Below are 24,610 nucleotides of genomic sequence, written 5' to 3'. Positions count from 1 at the left end.
TGTCGGGGTAGTCCAACATGTCAAAAAATGAACAATTGCAATGCGTATTATATATCATAATTCATCTAGAATATGTGATATTGATATTAATAACATAGATCGAAAGAAACTTATCAGTCAACCACAAGAAAAAAAGAACGCGCTTCCAACCTTATTTTGTTCTTTTTTTGGGAATGCCAGTGATTTTGTCAATTTGCATTTATCATTAAGCAGGGATACTCATTTTTTGTCTCATTACATGCACACTCAAGAATGTTCCCTGATACTTTTCACTCCTGGTTTTGCTGAAAGCTTTCCTGCTTCCTTAAATTCGTCTTTAGTGTCTAGTGTTTCCAGGTGTCTCGCATGTTCCAGTTTTGTGTCTCCGCTCCCAGTCGCTCAAGCACTTGCTGCTCTGTATAAAACGAGATTAATACAGCTATTACGATTCAGGAAGTACAAAACTCATACTTTCAAATTGCTTACACACCATAATTTATAGCTTTTGGTAAGTCAATATTAGCTCTAGGCGCAAGGCTGTAGGTTTTTCTTTAAACGTTTCATAGCTCCACTCCAGAAAGGATGTGATAGAGGACTCTAGTACACGTGTCCTCTATAACTCTTTTAGTCCAGCACTCTCGTGTCAACTCAGAAAAGTAGCAGATATATCTGCCCTTCTTTGGGCAGTTAAAGCAGCCGCTGAAGGTCCTCCGTGCCTAGGGGTAGCAATGAACGCTTTGAACGGACACCATATTTCTCCCTACATCTCTAACATATGACACACACAGAACCATGAGCTTATACCATATCACTCTCTTTTATACACACACACACATATGCCTGTAAAAAGGGGCCCTAGAAAGCCAGGCTATGGCTCAGGGCCAGGAAATGATGGAGAGTTAGGGTTATTTTTATTTTTTTTAATGTGCTGGTGCTCCTCCAACACTTAGTTTGTTTAACGTGGCTGGCCTGATTTTATTTTTATGTGCTAGATCAGGCAGTATCAGGTAGGACTTAGTGCTGATGGATTTCGCTGATAACGTTTGCTGAACTCGTCCCTCCCAGCTAATGGTGTCCTCTAAAATTCCTCTTTTTCAAATCAGTGCTTTACAAATACCGAAGTGTTTAAGGAACAACCAGTGAGCCTTCATATCATAGCTTAGATATTTCATAGATAGGATTCTCTGAAATGGGAACATGTATTTTTTTCGTGGTGAGATTTTATCTTTGCTCTTTAAGTAGCCCAGTAGTTTAAGGCTTGCACTTTAGAAAGTGATAATGTTTTGATAGAGGACGAGATAGATGACTCACGAGATAAACAATAAATCGTAGAATTTTCCATGTTGCACCCAATGGATTTTATGATTATGAAAAGCATGGAATTTTCAAGGAATTTTAAAATTCGTATTTTCCAAGACTGGAAAGTTAATCAAAACATAAAAGGTCATAAAATGAATGAACGTTGTTACATTTTAGTTTATATATACATGTATGCATTCAACAAATGGTTTTATCAAAGCAACTTACAGTGCATTACAATGTATGTGTTTTATCAGTATTTGTGCTCTCTGGGATCAAACCCATGACCTTTTGTGCTGTTAACGCAATGCTCTACCAGTTGAGCTACAGGAACTAATAGTTACTTATCTGTTGCACAAACTTTTTGATAAAAATAATAGCATATTAATTGAGTTTTGTGTGACCCTTATATCCTGCAATCCATTATGACCAACCTTTAAAGGTCACGTTCTTTCTGATCCCATTTTTTAAACCCTAGTTAGTGTGTAATGTTGCTATCATAGAATAAATAATACCTTTAAAATGATAAAGCTCAAAGTTCACTGCCAGGCGATATATTTTCATTAACAGAATTCGCCTTTCAAAGCCTACAGCGAACGGCCGGTTTGGACTACAGTCCTCTACTTCCTGCTTTAATGACGTCACTAGAACAGTTTTTTGACTAACCTCCGCCCACAGGAATACATCAGTTGCCAGCTAAGCTAACGGCAAGCTAAGCTGCTATCGAATCACAACACACTAAACAAACCACACAATCAGAACTCGACACATGTTTCTGTAGGAGGGACTTTATAGAACAAGGAAGACATCAGACTGTTTTTATAGACACGAACACGTTATATTGCACACTGTAAACACGATCAAAGCTTCAAAAACACAGAAAGAACGGGACCTTTATTTCACATTTTTCCTTATTTGTCTGCTTTCCCGGAAAAGTCTTATCTAACTTGCAGAATGGACATGGTTGAGGGGAACATTTCTCAAGCTCTGCAGAAAGCAAGTAGTCCACCTCCGATCTGCATTCATTTAACATTCCTTCCTAATTTTGCCGTCATTTGCGTTGGGCTGTCGTCATGCGAGAAGAATCAGGTTTGGGTCTCGCCATCGTGGCCATTCTTAGAGTTTTGCGCGGTGTCCTCTGTTACAGTTTCTTAACCAACACTGTGTTTCACTATCACTAGCTGCCATATTATCTGTTCCCCACTTCCCACCCCCTCGGCTATTCATTATGTCTCAAGTGACGCAAGCCTATAGAGAAACAGAGCGATGGATCCAGAGTGCAGAGCCATGTGGTGTATTTTTAGGCCTGCTGAAGGATTGCTGAGACTAAAAGAAAGCAAGATGCTTAAAGGTATGGAAATTACAGAGAATGAGCGTTGAGTGTTGAGGGCGGTGATGAGATGCATTGATTGATGGGCTGTTTCCTCTGTTTCTGATTGGCTGTGTTGTTGAAGGAGGTGATTGGCCACTTGACCTCTTAGTGATCAATATGAACTCTTTCCTATCTCTCTTAAAACAAGTGTGGGGGTCCATTGTGTTCCATTGCTTCTGATAATAGGCTTTTTTTTGCCTGTGTTCATTGGATACAGGAATACTATAGCTTTGTTCCATAAACAGGATATCCTTATGGAAATGAAACCTTTACTGGTTATTAATCAAATTTGTATAAACAATACTGAATAGAGCTATCTTTACTAGTTTTCGTGGTCACGTTTTAAAATTAATTTTAGATAAGATTCAAATTAATTGTTATTGTACCAGAGTAGAAGTACAGGGCCAATGAAATGCAGCTAGCATCTAACCCAAGGGTCTCCAACGTGGTGCCTGCGGACACCAGGTAGCCCACAGAGTGTGTGAGGTGCCCGCCAAAGCACATTCTATTAATAGTCTCAATTGTAATATTTATTTATTACATATTTTTTTATATTAGTTTGGTTTGGTTAACATATGTTAACATTTTAAACAATGCTAAAACATATCAACAAGTAAAATAAAATAAAATCAAAAAAGTTTTGAGTAGACTATCAAAAAGTAGCCCTCCAGATTGTTTTATCCATTGTGGTAGCTCTTGCCCACAAAAAGGTTGGATAAAAAATAGCAATTTAATATAGATAGTACTGTATCAGTGCATGTAATCCAGCTCAATGCAACTATGGGTAAGGTGCAAATATAAGAGTATAGTACAGAAGATGCATTATACAGAGAGAAGGTAAGTTTGGCCACTGCAAACATATCACGATTGAAGATTTTAGGATAAACTGATATAACTTATCTCATTTCATCCACATGTTAGATTATTTTTTATTGAGTTTATTTAAATGCATTCTGGGATTGCTGTATTAGAAGAGAATGTACATTTTTGGCATAAAGAAAATAAACTTTAGCAAAACATTATAGCTACCTGAAATTGTTTTTAACGTTTGCTAGGTAGGCAAGGTATACAAAACATAATACAATGTTGTACCTTTTTGGGTACATTACTGGACTTGTTGTACCTTTTAAAGGTAGAGTTAAATGTTTTGTACTCCTAACATACTAAATGAATTCTTAAAGGTACACATTAGGGTCCTTAGGGTGTAGTATTGTACCCTAAAAGGTACAACATTTTAATGTGTTGTGTATACTCATAAAGGTATAAAAATTAACCTTGTCACCCCAGACGTTTTTGAGTCAGTTCAAGATTGTTACAGTATATTATATAAAAAGTAAATTCATTATGATTGTTTAAGTGCTTCCTCATGACCTAGCCATCTTCTGTGGGCCAAGCCTTTTCAATCAATATATGCAGTATATAGGAAAGATTAGGTCACAGGGGGAAAATTTGGTTCTTGTTAAAGATTAATCTGAATTGACAGTCACATCTAGTATATGAAACTTTAGACACAGATGAAGTTAGATATTTTCTGCTTTATTTCCCCATTACGTTCTTAAAATAAAGGTTCTTTATCCGGCTGTATGGTTCCACAAGGAATTTTGAACATCTACAAAAGGTTCTTTGTAGTGGAAAAAGTTTCTATAGACTGTAAAGTTTTTGGTAAACCAAAAATGGTTCTTCTATGGCATCACTGTGAATGACCCTTTAATAGTACCTTAACTTTCTTACAGCGTATGAGAGATTGTGTGTTATTATGACCCGAATAAAAGTGTGCACAGACGTGTGAGCATTCTCATCAATCATTCCTGCTTCCTCAGTCTCTGTTTCCCAGCGCACAACCCTTCACTTCCTCTTTTTTGCCTCCCCAGCATCTTTGCTTACACAGCCGTTCCGGGTTTCTCTTTTCACCTCATCCTTCTCTTTGATTCTTATTTTTAGCCTTTGCCGTCCTCATGCTTTTTGGCAGGACAGATGCAGAATGGCTCATCGGGACTAGCCAGAGAGGTTATATGGAGCTAAAGAGGAAGTTCCTTTTTGCCCTAAGTAAACTGACTCACCTCAGGGGCAGCTGCCGCCTGTGGTCTGAGCCTGACCAAAATGAGAAGGGCTTGTCAGAAGGTCAGTGTCTCTGACAGGACATGTTAGTGCTTAAAAGACTTCTGGAACATCACCAGCTTCGTTTTATTCGTTTGTGCCAGGGCACGGTGGTTTTTACAGACCTGGGTGGCCGTTGTGTGTGTGTTTGTGGGATACATCACATATCGTTTCGCTTGATGGTCAATATGGCTCAATTGAGATTGGTGTGGCAGCCTATGGGCATCTAGCATATGCAGTGTTTGTGTGTGTGTACTGTATGTGAGTGGGAGAGAAACAGAAGCATACTTCTGAGAGCTGTGATGTTACGCTGGATAGAATCGGGTCAGCCAGTTCCTTTGAGAAACCTTAAAGAACGAAAGGAGACTGACAGAACGAGAGTGAGTTTGCCAGCGATTGGGAAAGCGATAAGAGGAAAAAGTACATTCGCAGAAAGCCTAAGATGAAAAATGAAAGTGTAGGCTTACATGTTGAAATGAAGATAGGCGCTCTGTTCCAAAACCTACGGCGCTGTAAGCAACATTTTTAAGCTGTAATGTGTTTCGAAAAGTGGGTTTCAATTATATTACTTTTAGTTGTTGTCTAAATATTGCGTAAAGTTTATTTTATTTTACATTAAAATTGATTTTTTTTTTCAGATTTTAGTTTACTCACCAAAATAATAACACCAAACTCCGGTCAGGTAGACCATTTCAAATAAGTCACTTAATACATAAGGTTTAATTTTTATAACAATGCTGCCATAGAGCCAGAAGAAGAAAATGCTAAAAGAAAGACTAATGTTTGACATGCTGAGCTGTCATTGTATTGCATATTGAACTCATAATGAAAATTCTAATAAATTTATCTTTGTGTGATGGATTGCTTTCACACAGATACAAGAATGAACCTCTTTCTCCTTGAAAATTGATTTATTTTCATATGCCATCTTAAAGCAGTAAGATGGCATCTGAAACCAACCAAAGCCACCAGAATACTCATTGTGTGTTTTCAATCCTCCAAACAGGCAGGAGGCGCTGTTGGCAGCCATCAGTGAGAAGGACGCCAACATTGCTCTTTTGGAGCTCTCCGCCTCGAAGAAGAAAAAGACTCAAGATGAAGTGGCGCTGTTGAAGAGGGAAAAAGACCGATTGGTACAACAACTCAAACAGCAGGTGAGAAAAGTCCCCAGATTTACCCCTTTTTACGTCTACATCCCAGACTCATAGCCACAGTTTTCCGGAAAAGGTCTTAGATATATTAGGACATTAAAGTAGTTTGTACAATCAAATCTAACAAAAACAAAAACTGGCATGCATATTGAGACAAACCTGGCACTAATATACAGTATGTTAGGATATGTCAGCAAATTATGTTTTTAAATGAAGGCCGCTCAAATATGGATTTTAGACCCTGTCCCAAATGGCACACCTCATGTGGACTTTCGTTCTCGTTGCCTTAAATTGCACATCCAATTACAAGTCCGTAGGGTGTCCCATCTGTCATTTTTATGCTGCAGAGTGTGCTCATTAGCGCCCCCTTTGCACCCTTGATGCAGTCTTCAGCAAAGCCCGCACTGCTGCAGGCTTCATGTACTTTAACAACCCAGAAGTCTTTGCGAAAGAGCAATAAAATTCCGGCGTGACACTCAAGTCTGTCTCAAGATACGACTCCGGTGCACCCTTGTGAACTCTCTATAAGGTTCCCTAAATTCTGCACTACATGATGTTATCAAAGTCTGAGTCCACAAGTTCGGAGTGTGCTATATGGGACAGGGCCTTAGTCTGGGATAAGCCTTGTCCAGGAAACTTGAGTTCTTCAAACTCAACCTACAGTATTTACTGTACAGTGGTTAAGTGTTTCCATTCTCATCTCAAAAACACGATTTAGATTATATAGCTTGAGTAACAATTTGTTTGTTTTGTATTTCATTTATAAACAAATTTACTAAAATGTTTTAAGAAAAATATAAGTGGCACATCTTTGCTTTCGAACCCTCTGACCTGCCAGGCTTACTTCACAAGTGTTTGTTTTTACAATTGTAGGGGACAAGTGAAAATTATCATATGTCGTAATCCAAATCATGCCACAGATGCTGTCCATAGATGTTAAGTTGACAATAACCCGATATATTCTGTTAAGCCGAGAGTGATTGCACAGAAATATAAGATCAGACAGGATATCCTTATGGTGTGTTCATAGTATCACTAACCAACTGACCTTCAGGAGAGCAGTCATAATTCTGGGCCTGTTCTGCAAAGCTGTGTGGCAGTTCAAGGAAAGGCTACAGAATGAGTTTTGGGAAAACTAAATGCAGACCCACAGAGCGAGAGTTTAGAGATGCAAACAGGGTGCAGATGTCCGGCAGCAGACCCGTCAAGGAGGGCGATTTTTTTTTAGGATTACTTGGCTCCTCCTCCACTTTCCCACAAACCACCTGCAAATATATGCACACTAAGTCAAATACACAAAGACTAGTGCCCTTGCATGCAGACGAGACCCTCACAAACCATAAGACACACACTTCATGCATACGCATTTTATTCGCAAACTGTATTTTCTTACTTCCAATATGAACTGCCCAGGCGGGTGTATACAAAAACCTGCACTCACCGAAAAACAAACACGCACATCCACATCCGCACTTTAGGTCCATTCATGCTCACAGGCGCATGCATACACACAAACACGCGTGCAGTCTTGAAAAACACCCCTCCCTCGTGCTTTCACTGAATGACAGGCTATCAGCGCGTTGCATAGCTGCAGCATTCCACAGGAAATGGGTGTCAGTAGTGCAGATAGCCGTGGGGCTCAACTCTCACCCACAGACCTGAGATCAGGAGGGCGGCCCACCGGCCCCTCCTGCGCACTGTCAATCACAGCAGGGGAGAATTCGGTTAAGGGCCAGTCGCTCTTCTGACATACTAATGGTTTAGGTCAGTTATGGGGGTTACGCACGGTGGTCCTAAATCAGTTATTTTGGGCAGTTTAACTGGGTCAGAGTTAAGGAAGGGCCCGGAAAGGTTAAGGACCTGTAGTTCACTCTTTCCGGTCTTAATTTAAAATAGAAGGACACTCACAGATGGAAGTTATTTAAGATCAATAATAATTAATAATCTTAAATACTCATTTTTAATCATTAAGATCTGGATTTCTAGACAGAGGATAATGGATGTGAATTTAGGCACAGGACATGACAAGCCTGAAGGGTGTTTGACGTGGCCCCAGGGGTTGGACGAATGGTGTCTACTGTTGCAGCTTCTGGATCAGGGTCGTAGATAGCGATTGACAGGAGATGAGTGTAACATAGTGGTACATAAATGGAGTGTTTTCCTTTTGCTTTTTGAAGAGAGAGATGCAGGGCTGATAATGAAAATTCCCATCGTACTTGTCAAGTCTTGTAGAAAAAGAAAAAACGGTGTCAAGTTTGCCCTTACACATGTCCTAACCAAGTGTCATGTGATAAAGTGAATCTTGTCTTTACTGATTTTATCATGATGGGCTTCGACCATCAACAGCATATCACCACAAAGACAACAGGGTGTCTGCTTTTAAATGCCGGATAATCCTAACCAGAGTGATATTGGATTGAAATCTACATGGCAATGTATAAAACATCAGTTTTTTATTGTAATCTTGGGATTTCTTGCAGCAGTTTGCTTTCAGTGATGACAAATTATTAGATGCATGATCTTTTTAAACACCTCATGTTAAAGTAAAATAGTTGTACGTGTTTTTTTTTTTTTACAAAACTTGTGTGCATACTATTTTATTTAAGATGCTTCAGTCAGTCGCCTCCCTCGTTTGATTTTTAATAAGAGCAGGTTTAGTTGTGCTGTGATAAATGGAGCCCATCATTACAGTATGTTTAAATGATATATTTTAGACGAATAGCAGATGGGACCTTTTGATGTCTGACAAAAAGACGCACAACCAACAGCCACTTCTGTGTGAACACGAGATTTGAAGTGCAGGAGAAGTTGAAAGATGGGAGAAAATGAGTGTAAAAGTTTTTCAGGACATAAAGAGCATCCGGCTTTTTTTGCATAACTCCTAAAGATAGATCTGAAGTATTTCTCTTTGTTCTGTTCCCTTCGGTCTCTTTCTCGGTTTTTCCTCCTCTTCTCTCCATCTGTGTGTCTGTCAACCTCAGTATGATGATGGTGTTAAAATAAGACTGATGTCCTGGTGACCGTCTTTTGATGTGTAATGTGCTACATCTTTTCTCTCTCCATAAATCTACACTATCCTCGGTGACACTCACATGTGCTGCCCAAGTTTTATTAGCAGGCTTGAGAAAGTGGAACAGTGTGTCACCGTGATGCGCAGGAGTTGTTTTTTAAAGGTTGCGCTCCTCAACTCTGTTGCCAAGTTGACTAAACAAGGGTGGCAATTGCTCCCCACTGCCATCACATGGTTTGTTGATGTCACAATTAGTTGTGAAGGCTGCTTTTTTCTGCTGGTTTGTCCAGAGATATCTGAATGAGGAGAGACCAGGGGACCATTTTGGTATTGTGGGAAACTATAGAAATGTGTGACTTTACACAACAATCAAAAGATGTACACATCTGTTCCTGACACTGATTGAAAAAAAAACAGGTAAAGTATTTTTTTGTGATATACTGTTTTCTACGTAAAGTCGTAAATTCTGTAAAAATGTAATCTTGATATCTTCAGCTTTTAAAAAAAGTACACCTATGAGGTCATATTAGGACCTTTATAAAGGGTACTGCCCCATTTTTCTGACTGTACATTAGCACCCCAGAGCACAGTGTGTTGGACTATGTAATGCCATTGTGATTCAACCAAACTTACCATTACAGTCGTTTTATTTATTCTCAATATGCTTTGGATCTATTGAAATATTACCATCTTATGACAGAGTTATTAGCATGTTATTTCTGCAAGAACAGCAGCTGGCGTGGGATGTAGACAGCGCGAGTGTCCACGGCAGACCAAATGAGCTCCCCACACCCAGCCTTGCCGTTTTAAAGCGGACCTGGCTCTGAGAAAAACACTCCCACCTGCACGAGGCATCCAAAAAATATTTGATATGTCATAAAATGTATCATCCCTGCCCTAGCACGGTCTGAAGAGGCTGCATTAATCCGTACCATTATCGAGGAGCATGATTCAGACCATTAATCATCTTAGTGCTCATATTTGAAGTCTTTACGACACCTCAGCGACCGAGCCTGCACAGTGAGCTCTATGCTGTGGAAAGGTGTAGAACGGTTAGTGTGGTCACCATCCCCAAACCCAACCCCCTTCTCCATCATAATTCTCAACCTCCTGATGGATCACAGCAGAGACTTCCTGACTTTTCCCCTGTTAACTGTATGTCAGAATGCATGCATGTGTGCGAGCGCTTGTTTGGGGTCACTGGTCTCTGATGTCATCATGAGCGTTTTACAGCGAATGGACTGTTACATTTATTCATTTAGCAGACGCTTGTATTCAGAGCGACTTGGAGATGAGAGTATTTGTGGCCCAGTCTATAAAAAATCCAGCTTAAGTCATGTTTTACATTATACAAAGAACATTCTGTGAAAATATTACCTTGATATCTTTCATATTTACTAGGGCTGGCTGGTATGATGGTATATTCCCTTACTGTGAAATAAAATGTCAGAAGTATGTGGAATGTAAAGAAGTGGGCGTGGCTAACACTGCACTCCCACATGTTAGACTAATAGTAATAGTCATGTTAGACTCATAGCAAATTAATGAGTAATTTCATAACAAGTGCCAGTGAATCCACTGCGGGTCTTTATCTCTTGCTCGCTCGCGCTCAGTGCTAATGCAGAGGTCTCCTGAGTGCAGAGGTCTCTCAAGGCGCACACAAGGAGCTGCATCGCCAAATAAAGAAAGCACTTCTCACACATAATGCTAATAGTTGTAAAGTTTTTTAAACTTTAAGCAAGCTTAGACAAAACTCACAATAATATCAGTAACACGTGCGCTGCTGGAGGGATGTAGTTTGATGCGTCATTTGCTCATAGTACAAACATATTTGATCAGAAAGAGACACAACAGTTTAGGTCCTTAAAACAGACGCTATGGTCATCGCCTCATAGCACGTGTCATATTTATAATATCCATATCTAGAGAACCATCTCTCATATACAGTACATATTCTCTCATATATACTGCCTGTAGGTTTGTGCATATTTTCATACTTTTCATTTAACATTTTGCCTATTTTTTATGAACTGTATGCATTAATACAAAATACAAAGCATAATATATCTTCAATAGTCTATACAATTAATAGCTGATTCAAAAACAAGACTCTGTCTATCAAGACTTAAAGGTATTGTCCTGTAAGACATTTGGCAATACCCAGCCGTTCTACCATCATCGCTAAATGGTTCCAGATCTTTTTCACACATCCTGTGTCTGCAGCACACAAGCGGTGCACTTTCTTTTAACAGGTTCACACTGCACGTGTGAACAGAGTAGAGCGGCACTGATGATAGTTTCTGCGCCGAGTCTATTTTTTTCTGTGTTACATGCTGAACTCAGCAGGAAAGGCATTGTAAATGCGCTATAAACCTGTTTATCAACACAGTCTCTTTCAATATAAGCTTTTATGAAGCAGCATAAAACACCGGAATGAACAACTCGCCCACTTTTCATCTGTCGGGTTTGATTGAAGTTACACACACAGTGACAAGAACACAAACAACACTTTATTTTCACAACGTCTGACTGAATCCAGATGATTTTGATGGTTTACTGCTCCAATTTGGGCTTTGGGTTCTGTTCCATGCAGATTAATTACCATGAGTGTAAATGTCTTCATGTCAATTTGATTTCACGAGGACCAAATTTGTAATCCTTTCAAAGGCACACTCCCAATAACCGTTTAATAATTTATAGGCGTTATTAAAGGAAACACACAATGTAGTGACTCAAAAATAGCTATATAGGCTTGGTTGCACTGCAAAAATGTTGTTAGTGTCAAAACAGATGCCGAATGTGTGAAACAGGCCTTAGGGTTTGAGTGCGTTGTAACTCACCCCATGTGTATGTTTTTTTTCCGCCACCATGGTCTCTTCCTCTCTGGAGATGAAGATATCGAGCTTGTGGGGGTAATAGATTGTGGCTACGTTGACATGTTGCTCAAAACTGAGAAAGATGATCTGACAGTGTTCAAGTGAATGTGTATTTTAGTCTCCACTTGGAGATGGAGGACATGCCAAGGTGTCAAAATCACCCATCCCCTCAGTAGACCCCTGGAGTCCAATAAATCCAGACGTCTGTGCGCGTCTACTTGAGAGAATTGAGACGTACACAGGGAACGATATTTAAACTGACAATTTTGGTAAGCTTCATTGCTCCTTTGTGCTTTCCGGAGACCAAAGTTGCAGTTTTGGTCTCTCGTTCTTTTTTAACCAATGTATCTGATGACTAAACCCCATCCGCTTCTTAAGCAGATGACCCGGAGTGATTCAGTCCAATTATAGTTTGCCGGTCCTCTGGGATGGTGTAAAAAGTCTGGTTGTAGTTCTCTAACCGCAGATTGAGTGTTAGTGTTAGTTCCCACAAGTCCTGGAATGGCGTTGGTAATTTCATCCCTTAAGAAACTGCAGAGTTGGGTCGATACTTCTTTCTCTCATTACCTGCCGCCAGGCCCGGTCCTCGCATGGCATCGGGCATGACGGCCATTAGGACTGCCAGAGGTGCCAATTCAAAGAGCTGCCCTGGCCCTGCTGTTGTCAGCAGAGACGTGGTTTGGGCACCCCTCAGAGGAAGAAAAACGTTTTGTCTCGGAGCAACCCACGAAAGGACTTAAAATGTGAAAGCAGTGAATCGTTGCCAAGGCCACCGCATTGCGGATAGCTAGAATAAATCGTACGTGTGTGCGCACATGCACGTGTTTGTGTACCCAGCACAAGACCGCCAGCCGTGTTTGAAAGCGTACCTTTATTGGGTTTAGAATGCTGATGTTTTGTTGCAGGGCCAGAGCTACAGGCGCCTCACATCCCCGCTGCGGCCAAACTGATCACAGAGCTTAAATTAAAGCTCAGCACCCCGCAGCCAATGACAGAGAGGAAAGAAATCCAGAAAAACAAGTGAAAAAAGCTCACAAACAAAAACATCAACAAGACATCAATTCATTACAGGATCTGTTTTGCCGAAGGTCTCGCGGCGGGTACGAGCGCGGAGCCGCAGAGGCGGTGGGCTCAGGCGGAGGGGGCCCTGTGACGGAGGGTCGTGGCTCACAAGCCCATCCGCAACTGGATTTGTCTTGGATCAGATGCAACTCTCTCTGCTCGTTTAGGAAAAAGAGTCGCCGTGTTTTCGGAACACGAGACCTCAAAACACAAGCCGCTAAATGGCTGTTTGAATAAAGCCTGTGGGTGTCCTGCTTGTCCAAAGTGTGACGTTGTGGAAGAGAGGAAATGTATATTTTCCACTGCATCTCCGATTGTGCATAATATTTTACGATGATATTATTATTCGGTCAGACAAATGAATTATTTTTCAGAACATTTTATGCCGGTCTGGCAAGCAGCTTGAGAGACTGTTAGGCAGCTGTTTTTTACAGGGTCTTGCCATAATGTTGCTTTTGAAGTTGCTTTTCTTCTGCAAGACAAGCTGGCTCTTCCAAATGTACTGTTTTGCTAATGATATACCCGTTTCGTTCTTTGTTCGTTGACTTTCTTCCTCTGTCTTTTACTGCCTTCTGGCTTTTATGTTCTTTCTTTCAAAGGAAATAAACAAATTGTCTGTGGCAACTTTGGCTAGATTTTTAAGATGTTAGGAATAAATCTACACGGAAAGCGCTATGTTGTAAAAATGTTGAATACATGTATTTTATTTATCAGTAATCTTCTATAAACTAAATCAAATCTATATTTGTTGTGCCTACTTTAAAACAGTTTTGGTAGGTTGTTCCAAGCAATTTGGAGATGCCACAGTAGGCTAGTTCTGTCTTTTTGTTATCTCAGACTGACTCTGATGTTGAGATCAGATCTTTGGTATCAGGACATCATTATCAAAGTTAATTTCAAAGAATGTTTGAAAATCTATATATTTATATTTCCTACTGACACACTCGAGTGTGCCTATGACTTGTGTACAGTGTGTCTATATATATATATATATATATTCCCATGCAAAGTCTGTTTGCCTGCCCTCGGCGCTCAGAACAGAGCCCATTCTGTTTCCACCCATTTCCCAGTTATCTACTCTGTTCGATTTAAATCCCTGGCCTGTAAAACTGGAAGCGCTACAGCTCACAATCATGGGAGCCGTACACAATCCTCTCTGTCACGCTTATCTCTATCTCTGTTATTCATGCTGGGATTTGGGACTGTATTTTTGTTATCTTTGCGTTTGATGTCTTGGCCTCTTTAGTGACTTCTGAGACTTTGTAATTACTTTTAATAGTCTTGAAAAAGACCATGACAGAGCACTCGGTTTTTAGTCTTTCTTCTCGACTATTGGTATTTTTCTCCCGTCATTAAATACAATACAAAGTGCAGTGACGTTACATATAAAGTGCACAAACCAAAGGTTCAATAGTTTACAGTGAAAACAGAGAATGGGGCATTTACCATAAATTATCCACCTTTTCCTGGACTCTGGATTTTAATGTGATTTGTCTGGTTAGTGCAATCCAGTTGCCATTGCTTTACAGCTTAGAAGTGTACGTTTATATCAAAATTTTATACATACCTAAATGCCAGGTTCAATTGTTAAGTTAATGCATAAGGTAATATAAACTCAATTGTTTTATCTCTTTGCATTTATGAATTGTTGGTAATGTTACAGTCGTTCATTGCCTGTTTATGTTAGTTCATTGTGCATTGTAATGTTGACGTATATAACTGTTAATTTTAAAAAAGTATTACATTTGCATTTATGCATTTTGTAGACACTTTTATCCAAAGCGACTCACTTATCAAAATTAGCTGTGTAATTAGTTTATTTTTTTTATTAAAGGAAAGATTATGTGTGAGCCTCATCTCTTTATCATAATGTAATATGATATTTTCTTCAATTTAAGATGCTAGTGAATCTCTTTTTGCTAAAACATATCTAGATGCTACAGACACTCACACAAACAAACACACAGAGCATGACCCAGTAAAAACTAAAAATGCGTCACATTGTTAAACTGCATTGAGTGGTTACCTTAACAGCCCTTCTTATGTAAAGCATTATTTTAGTTTTCTTTATGCATATTCAGATTTCCTTAAAATGTGAACAAAACTATGTATCATAGTTTAAAATGATCGATTTTTCCAAACATAAACAAACAGTACTTTACAATTGATTTAAGTTTTCAAAGTAAAAGCATGATTTAAAATTCTAAACTTAATCCCAGTTATACATATTCTTCAAATACTTTAAAAATGTAATTATTGTGATTGCATAATTTGATGCTAATTAAATGGATATTCCACTTTCAAAAATAAAGTTCTGATAATATACTCACCACCAGTTCATCTAAGATGTTTATGTCTTTCTTTCTTCAGTCGAGAAGAATTTATGTTTTTTTGAGGAAAACATTCCAGGATTTTTCTCCATATAGTGGACTCATCAGTTCTAAACTCTAAACGATCCCAACCGAGGCATAAGGGTCTTATCTAGCAAAATAATTTTCATTTTTGCCCCCCCAAAAAAACCTGTGTACTTTATAACCACAACTTCTCATATTGCACTAGCCGTGTGACTAGCCAGCGTGACCTCGCGTATTAAGTAATTATGTTGAAAGGTCACGTATAACGTACGCAAAACTACCGCTCAGTGTTTACAAGTGTGGAGAAAGAGGACCATTCTGATGTTGTTGTATGTGGAATGATACTAATTAATGCCTTTGTGTCAGTTTATTGTCTAAAATGGTCCGTAAATGTGCGTTTCACATATGTAACACGTGACCTTTCGATGTGATAAGGTAATAAGTAAGGTTATGTTGCCGCATCACACTGCTAGTGCAAGATGAGAAGTTGTGGTTTAAAGTACCTTTTTTTGCAAAAGTTATAAATGTTTCACTAGATAAGACCCTTATGCCTCGGTTGGGATTGTTTAGAGCCTTTGAAGCTGCATTGAAACTATAAACTGTTGAGGTCCAATAAAGTCCACTATATGGAGAAAAATCCTGTTATGTTTGCCTCAAAAAACTTTATTTCTTTTCTTTTCAAAAAAACATAAACATCTTGGATGACATGGGGGGGTTAAATTATAGGGATTTTATGAAAAAATTTGCGAAATCAAATATGGAAAGAAAATATGCAAAAAAAAAAAACTGATCACTGAAAAAAATCTATAGAGACGTTTTTTGTACCGACAATATTTTAAAACTATGATGGTAGTAGAGGAAGAAGAGTCCCCTCTGGGGATTGTAGGTACATGTATAGACTATGGAGATGTAGGAAGGACTGCTATTATGACGTTTTACTTCCTTGATCTCAATTATAAGCTTCACAAAAAGGCCTTTGATATTGCACCGAATTCAGAGCTATGACGGATTCAGCACTTTATCATTTTTCAATTTTTCAGTTTGTTGGCAGCATGTCAGCATTTTTGAGACGGGGGAGGGGATCCAGGAGAAATGATAATGGCGGAGAAGTAGAATAATTGTGAATGTGATTAGATTAAGTGAACAAACGAGCACTCCAGTTGGGACAGAAACCAAAGGATTGAGGTCAGCATTCCTGGCAATTATTATCGGAGCACACGGAGAGGGAGAAGAAAAAGTACAAAAAGGGGGCCGAGGTATGCCACGAAAAGTGAGAAAACATACGAATAAGCGATGCCGAAAAATGGTAAAGTGTGGCACTTAGAAACCTTCCCGCTTCTTGCTTTTATATTCGTTCGTTGCCGACGGCAGTAACTTGAGCGCTCGTACTGCGTTTTTGTAAATGCTGTAGCGTTCTCAGGCAACAGGACTTGGTGTGTGTTCCCCCATCCGCTCGGCTTTATCAAGTCCATATCACTGCCTGTAGCTGAAGGAATTTGGAAGAAAGTGAGGTCCTGAAGAAAGGGGGAAAATAACAGAAAGAGACCCATATGTTGGATTCCTGAACCACCGTGACACACACACATTCACAAATACACAAACACACACCGGTTCCCTCGCCATAAGCCACTCAGACAGGGATCTGGTTTCATGGTAAATTTTATTACACATGGATGTAAGGGGCTCCTACAATTAAGGAGGGCTTCTTAACAGGGTCTCTCTTACCCGTCTGCTTGTTAGCCTGCTAGCTCGTGCACATTTCGTTCTCCTTTTTGCATTCCTTTCGAGCCTTCTGTTCTCCCGATGTCCGACCTCCTTCAATTTAGGGTTGGGAACGGAGTATTTCCATTTATGTTTTTTAACCGCCGGTTATAGTACACCACGTTAATAACGTCCAAAGTGTTTCCTGTGCCACTACTGAACCTACAGCACGAAACCTGTAGCATGATGTTGTGTGATTCCCAGACGAATTAGTCGGAGCGGTTACTGAATTAATCTTACTCACGTACTGAACCGCAAGTCATTAATTTTGCCATGTCCAACTTGAAATGAACCAAAAACTCTTACTGTGTTATGTATGCTTAATCGTATTAAGTCATTTTAGGTCCTGCATGCTTTAAGGCGATTTTTAAAAAACAGATCTTGAATTTTTATGTAATATTATTTAGTTATACTGTAGTCATTTTTTTGTTACAGTATCTCGATGCCATTTGCCCTGCTACCTTCTCCCTCATCTCCTTCTCTCCTCCTCCACCACCAACCACCTTTTCTTTCGTCTTTGCTTTATGGCTCACATATGAGCTGTTAGATTCGGAGTGTGCCTCCCTGTTTTGTAGCCATCTGGGATCAGCTCTTCAGAACCCCTCAGGCGCTTTGAGGAGATCTGGTTTCCCAAAACTCTTACCCACACCTCCCTCTTTTCACATACATACCCATACACCTCCCTCTGGATCCCTTTTCTTCTTTTCAACCTCAGCATCTCTGAGATTCCTCCCTCCTTCCCCCCTTCTGTTGTCCGTACTGTGTTTTCAAAGGCCGTCTCGGGCTTGCCTCGGATTGTATGAAGGTTGAACGCTCTGCCAAAGTAAATCCAGGAGGTTAAGTCGCTTACACTGACGCAGGGTACATGATGTCATTGGCTAGATCATCGACAGGGGTCAAAGGGCACACATGGACATTTGTAGCAATTTGTCTCCTCTCCATCGTGTACTCTGGAATGAGTTTATCTCTTAGCGGAGGGCCTCTTCCGCTTGGAGAGTGGCGAATGTATAGAAACCCTTACCTGTTTTCAAAACAGAGACATGAGTTTGACAGTTTGCAGTGAGCAGTTGCAGTCCCCTTTGAAAATCATCTCTCTGTTTTCATTCCCGGTAGGTTGGAGCCGGTCACCCCTGAAGGGGAAGGCAGAGGGAACTCTGCATAGTTATGTTTAAGCTACACTGACATGTTTTAGGAAAATTATGGCAGATTTGCTGTATTGCTTCATAAATCATTTTATTAACCCTGTAATGGTTCCTCGGTTTGACTGAATGAAAAATGAAACTTCTCTTTATTCTGTTGAATGAAACGGAGATAAAGAATATTCATGTCGTTCTTTACCAAGTAACCATATTATGACCAGAGTTTGCCAAGCTTCAGTATTGACAAAAGGCAACGTAAAGGTTAATCATATGACTTTATGAATTTTTACTTGATTGTAACTATGAACAAGGAACTGATAAAAATTTATAATATTTTACTTTTTAAAGACAGTGCCTAAAGACAGATTGTCTAATATCTATTGCCAACAGCAGTGCTTGGTTGTATGTAAGGAGGAAACAAAGTTTCAATGGATGAGCATGATGATATTTTGAGAATATAGGATGGTTTATCGGTAACTATAAGACATCATTACTCATATTCCTCTGCATTTGAGTCAACCGTGATGACAGAAATTTAATAACTTTCAAGCTTCTATGATTAAAAGGTTTTTCCTTTAGTAAACGAGTGATATAATCACCTTTAGAGAGTCCTCTGTTGATGCTCCGCGGCCCCCAGGCCCCAAAATCTTACAGCTTTAGGGCAAACTGTTTGTTTTTACAGTTTATTTTTTCATCGTGCATGTTTTGCCTTTCAAACTTTCAAGGAAAGGAAAAGTACGAAGTGCGTTCGCTCCACGAAAGCCGTGCACGAGCGCCTCTTGTAAGCAGACTTAACTAAATCATTCCCCCACTTTCTCTCATCCTGCTACCATTTGTGTGCTCTCCACCAGTTTGGGGATTTACATTCTACAAACCCGAGAGCTTAATTCTGACTTTCCGAACCCTCGCCCCGAATCCTTCAGACTAACCCTCTGAGCATGTGGAACAAATTGTCTTGAATGGGGTATTTTCTTCCTCGTGAGGTAGTGACAGTTGATCTAAAATGTTGCTCTTTTTCTGGGGCTATAATGGCCTCCCCTCTGCCTGCAGGCCTCTTCTCCCCCACGTTAAATGCATCTTCTGTGGTGTCTGCGAGCCGCCCAGGAGTTGTTTGCTCAGTGTTTTTATTTAACCTCTGAGTAAGTGGCTTGTTAACAGGTAGAGAACAAGCCCGGCCTACAAAAAATAGAGGCAGCCAGTAGCGTTGCATCTAGTGGGCGTTATGTTGATGTTGTGGGTGTTTTGTGTACAACGTTTTCATCCTGTGTATGTGGTTGGCACAGACACGTATTTGGCACACGCGCACAGAGACGAAAATATGTTCTCACCCCAGTCCTGTCCCATAAAAGCATGGTTCGCCCAAAATGAAAATTTTGTCTTATTTTTGGCTGAGCTATTCATTTAAAATGACCACTGAACATTTGCTTTATGTGTAACCTTTACTGTGAAAAACTAGCTAGTCATTTTTTCTGATTAACTGTTTTCTACATAAAATCCTCCTACAAAATGTAAAGAGCATTTTGGGAAAACATAACCTTGATTTCTTTACTTTATTACTGACTGAGGCCAGTGTTGGTGTTGGAGTTTATAAAAAAAAGTAATGAATTCCTAGTTAATAATTACATCTTCAGTTATATAATTAGATAACTGTACAAATTACTCTCTACAAAAAAGTATTTCATTACTTATTACTAATTACTTTCTTAATCCTATTTAGGAAATGATACAAAGACAGGCTTGGAACGGCTTGAATAAATCATATTAAAGTACATCAGTTATTCTGGTCACTCTTTTTAAGGTCCAATTCTTACTATTTACTATCAACTACTTTTGCCTCAATATACAGTACTCATTATTACTACTTATTAACACTTAATAAAGTAGTCGTTAAGTTTAAGTATTGTTAAAAATTGGGTAGAATTAAGGATGCAGAATAAGGTTTTGCAAAATCAGACATTGATTATGTGCTTTTTGGGTACTCATGAACAGCTAATATCTCATAAAGATTAATGCTAACAACCAACCAGTTAATTGCGAGAATTGGAAACATAAATGGAAATAGAAAATGGATGAAAAGATATAGAGAGAAAAAGATACATAATAAACATGCATTTTAACCTTAGATTTGAATTATTGTATTGTATAGCCTATAATTGATCTACAGTTCATACACAGTATTTAGTTCAATTACATCAGAAGTAACACCTTACTTACTTTTTTAAGGAATAGATCATGTCAAATATTGAAATTAAAATAATTTAAATTAAACTTTACTGTTGATCTCAAACAAAACATTAAGACTTTAACCTACAGGGTTATGTAAGCTTCGTAGCTGATCCAGGTAAAGGTTGTTTGTTTGTGACACACAGAACACATGACACTCCAAACTTATATTTTCCTAATCTGGCTTATGGACTACCAACTCACTCGCCCCATTAGGACGCAAACTCTTACCCAGGCCACTTACAGAGACATAATTCTGACCCAGTGGAGCATAGCGACTGGGTTGAACCCGGACCATTTAAACCCCATTGCCAGTTAATTCTGTGTTTATTACTGTAACTAAGGGGTGCTGGGGTTAGAGGGAAGCGGGTGAGAAAACCAAACAGTATGAGCCCAACCATCACATTCTGGTTAGAGAGCAAGCAGGGAACCGGCTAAAGAATCCGGAAGGACGGGGTGTGGGCACGCTCCCTGAATTGCATTCCCTAATTGATTTTTTTCATATCTTATTTATGTTGCTCTTGGGTTTCTGGGGCACCTAGATAGACAGTCAGCTAACCAGAAAAATTATGGATATCAAATTTGAGTATTGTTTAGTGCTCATGACAATAAATTTTCTTATATTTTTAAGCATCAAAATTAACAAGGAGAAAGAAAGTACACATGGAAGTGATGGGGACAGATACAAACTAGCATCACCCATATAATCACCATAGCTCAATGTGTCAGAACATGTACCTAACCACAAGCCCACGGCTCCAACAAATGCACTTAAAATCTACAAGGTGGTCAGACAGGGTAACCTTAGGGCACTTGTTAAAATACAGTTTCAGTTTCAACATAAAGAGGTTGCACGTCTCCTGTATCGAGCGGCTAGGTGAGTGTGCATGTGTGTTTATATTTTAGACAACCTGGTGTTTTGTTCTATTCTCTACATCTGCACCATTTTCTTTCTCTCTCGCTGTTATTGCTTTTTCACACCCCTCCCCTCTGGGCTTAAAAGATCTCCGTCGCTCTCTTTCAAATCCATTCCAGCTGACAGCTGAGACTTGCGTGAATACAATGTGATCCCCTTTTTGCTGTAGGGCTCGAAGTAATACTCTGTCTATCAAAAGGAATATCAGAATCGCTTCTTATAATGCTTGTAATTGAGTTCATACAGATAAAGTTTCCATTCCTAACAGCACGGACTGAGATGGAGATTTGATAACCCAAGCCCCAAGACTACCAGGCTTATAGTCCAAAAAAGTCTGTATGTTTTGGCAGTAGTTTACAATGAACTGTATCTTTTCTAGACGCAGAACCGAATGAAGCTGATGGCTGATAACTACGAGGATGAGCACCATAAAGAATCCAATTCTGACCAGACCAATCACAAACCTTCTCCGGATCAGGTGAGCCAATGACAAAGTTCATTATGTGATTGCACTGTAGATTTGTGCCGGACTGCTAAGGTTTTTGGGACACACATTCTCTAATATCTCATGAAGCCCTAAAACCATTGCAGCCGGACATAAAATGCAGGACAATACTTTATGGTTTAGTCACATACTGTATCCTTGACGCTAATTTGTGTATTATTTTATCTATTTGTGCCTGCAAAAAACTTGCATGCATTCTCATTCATGAATGTGCCCCCATACACAGATTTTCTTGGAAGAGTTTGGCCACACTGAATGATTGAGAAAAAGTGGTTTTGTCCTTTGTTGGTTTTAAACGTTGGATTCCTCCATCTTAAACCTCTTTAGTCTGGATGGCTGTCCAACAGGAATTAGTTCAGAAGGCGAGAAAGAGGACTGAATTGACTAGATAAAGAATGAATAGAGTGAATTTCAAAGAGAAAGAACAGCCGGTTTCATTCCCAAGTCCCAGCTCTCCCAGGAAGCGCACAAATCCCACTGGTTGTTATGACATGACTTAATGCGCTAAACGTAGTGTGTCATTACCTGTTCACGGACTCCTGGAATAATCCAGCTCAAGCATTGCATCCTGATTCATATGGTGAATGAAAGGCATCTATCACCAGCATTCCCCTCAGACCTTAGTATAGATCATGGTATTCCCAACTCAGTCGGTGAAATGCATTATTGGATCTTAACGCACTAGCTGCTCTCTGGTCTTTTCCCTGTCACATCCCCTTTACGTTGTCTTTTTTCCGATTGCCAAGAAAACACTTAGCTCACATTTTCCTGTGATGTTCATCTCTCACATATTTCCAACTGAAATAAAAGCACCCTCACACATCAACACCTGAGTCCACTCCAGATCTCCCCAATCACACTGTTATCACCTAAACATGCCGATTGCAGAACTGGGACCGACAGAGACCTCTACGCTGTTCATGAAGGTATTTTCCACAGCCATCCAGACTGACGGGGTCGAGGCCACGTGTGTTACTCATTTTGAGCTCATACGGCTATGGTTTCAGTCCTGTTTTAGCACAGCACCCAATTTTAGGGCTGAAAGCAGTTGCGTTTAATGATTGGTTTCACTCCGGTTCAGTGACTAACTAATCAACCCTAACCCTCTGTTGAGAGACTGAAAAATTAATGGGAAAGTGGTGTCTTGCTCTTTGACTCAACATTCTACGTTTTTTTACAACATAGACGCGGGGTGTAGATTTAGTTTTGATTCACTGCACAGATTCACAGCTCCAGCACTGTTGTCTTTTTATGTCAATGCATGTTTGTCAAAGGAAAATTGTTGTGTACAGTATGTAACAAATAACCTTCTTTCTCTCTCACTAATAACTTCTTTCTTTAATCCTATGCTGCCGTGGATTAACTGCACTCATTTTCAACCAATAGGACGATGAGGAGGGCATTTGGGCATAGCCAATCGCATGCCCTCTCCCAGCCATTTTGTTCAGAAGGGTGAGAAATGTCTAAATGGGGCATGACGCTACACCACTGTTTTCTCCGTGATTTCATCGTTTTAACTTTTTGTGCCTGTTTTCTGTTCCAACACTTTTCAGTTCAACCCATCTTTTCTCTGTTTTGTCTACTTTCTTTTTCATTGCTCTGATGTTTTTATTTCATGTCTGGTTTCTTGTCTGCCTTATGTTGGTATAAATATTGTTGCTGGTGATTTTTTCTTTTAACTTAAGTACTATTTATTTCTTGCTTCATAACAGTATTTGTCAATGCACTGAATTGCAGTTTTCAAACACGTCTAATAGCTTTTATGCATTTTTCATTTTAAAATGGTCCTGGGTGTCTATTCATGTAGGATTTGCTCTCCTAAAAATGGAAATTGTCCTCATTTCACTCGTGTCCTTCCACAGAGGCACCTTTGTACCAAAGGTGAAATTTCATGCTCCTCTTATGACTCAATGATCCAGTTCATGTTGTACTACTTTTATGATGCTTTATTTGGAAGGCTAAGAGGATAAGAAAATAATGACGAATCTTTTATTGTTAGGGTGAGCAGTTCCTTAAAGCTCTTTATAATTCTGTTTATTTTAATTCTTAATTCCGATCATTTCCAAAGACAATTGAAATGGCACATTTCTCTGTACCTTGCAAAAGTCCTATTCAGGATTTGTGTCATGCAGGCCATTCGTCTTTTCTCTATTATTTTACATAAACAGCTACAGAGCTGTTCGACCCGTCTGCCTTTTGACTGTTCCCTTCTTTTTCTGCCTCTTCCCGCCAAAAAACAACAACACTCTCACATTTGTCTCCGCGCTGCCAATTTTGATGGATGGTTTTGAGGAAACAGATAGACTGTAGAATACATATGAGCTCCACATGTTTCAGCGATGGGACACACACGCATTCGATCATCGGAGATCTCCCTGGCACCCTGCCTTCCTCTGCTTTAACCTATTAGGCCGATTACCTCATGCCCATGATGATGCTAAATGCCATGTGGTGTTTTTGACCGTAATTAATTAGCGAGTCGCTTCCTGTCGATGCAGCCCGCAGATAACAGGCATGTCTGTCGCATGAACAGCCGCATGCAGTAAAGCGCATATATTGCGAGAGCAATTAGGCGTAGCGGAGTGCCGGAGAACAGAGCGGGATTGTGCGAGCCGAGGGTCTCAACAGTTTAAAGAGGGGGGTTTCATCTCACAGCTGCCCACATACACTGTGTCCTATTTCAGCCAACTAATTGGCCCCTTTCGCTAATGTTTTTACTTCGTTTGCAGGTCTTAATGTCTAAAACCACTAAGCCGCTCGCTCCAGTACATTTCGGGGAAGAATTTCGATAGTCCCCTGCACCCAAACTGTACATGCAACCGTAACATAAAAGTCACTCTCCACGTATCATATGACCGTGTCAAAC

The 24,610-nt window shown here is 39.7% G+C and overlaps 1 protein-coding gene across 8 annotated transcripts in view; it reads left to right on the top strand.

Annotated features, from left to right (window-relative positions):
• Positions 1 to 24,610, top strand: part of erc1b (ELKS/RAB6-interacting/CAST family member 1b) — a 242,174-nt gene that overhangs the window by 185,364 nt on the left and 32,200 nt on the right. For 6 of the 8 annotated variants that reach the window (XM_065265801.2, XM_065265800.2, XM_065265799.2 and 3 more), the window contains 2 exons: positions 5,754 to 5,901; positions 21,619 to 21,717. In XM_065265801.2, the coding sequence (XP_065121873.1) occupies positions 5,754 to 5,901; positions 21,619 to 21,717 (247 nt within the window). Of the gene's footprint in view, positions 1 to 5,753; positions 5,902 to 21,618; positions 21,718 to 23,130; positions 23,197 to 24,610 lie in introns of all 8 variants that reach the window. The other 2 variants (XM_065255292.2, XM_065265802.2) reach the window with 1 other exon arrangement.

Source organism: Paramisgurnus dabryanus, chromosome 1, assembly GCF_030506205.2.
Source record: "Paramisgurnus dabryanus chromosome 1, PD_genome_1.1, whole genome shotgun sequence".
NCBI lineage: Eukaryota > Metazoa > Chordata > Actinopteri > Cypriniformes > Cobitidae > Paramisgurnus > Paramisgurnus dabryanus.
This window is presented reverse-complemented; position numbering and strand designations above follow the sequence as displayed.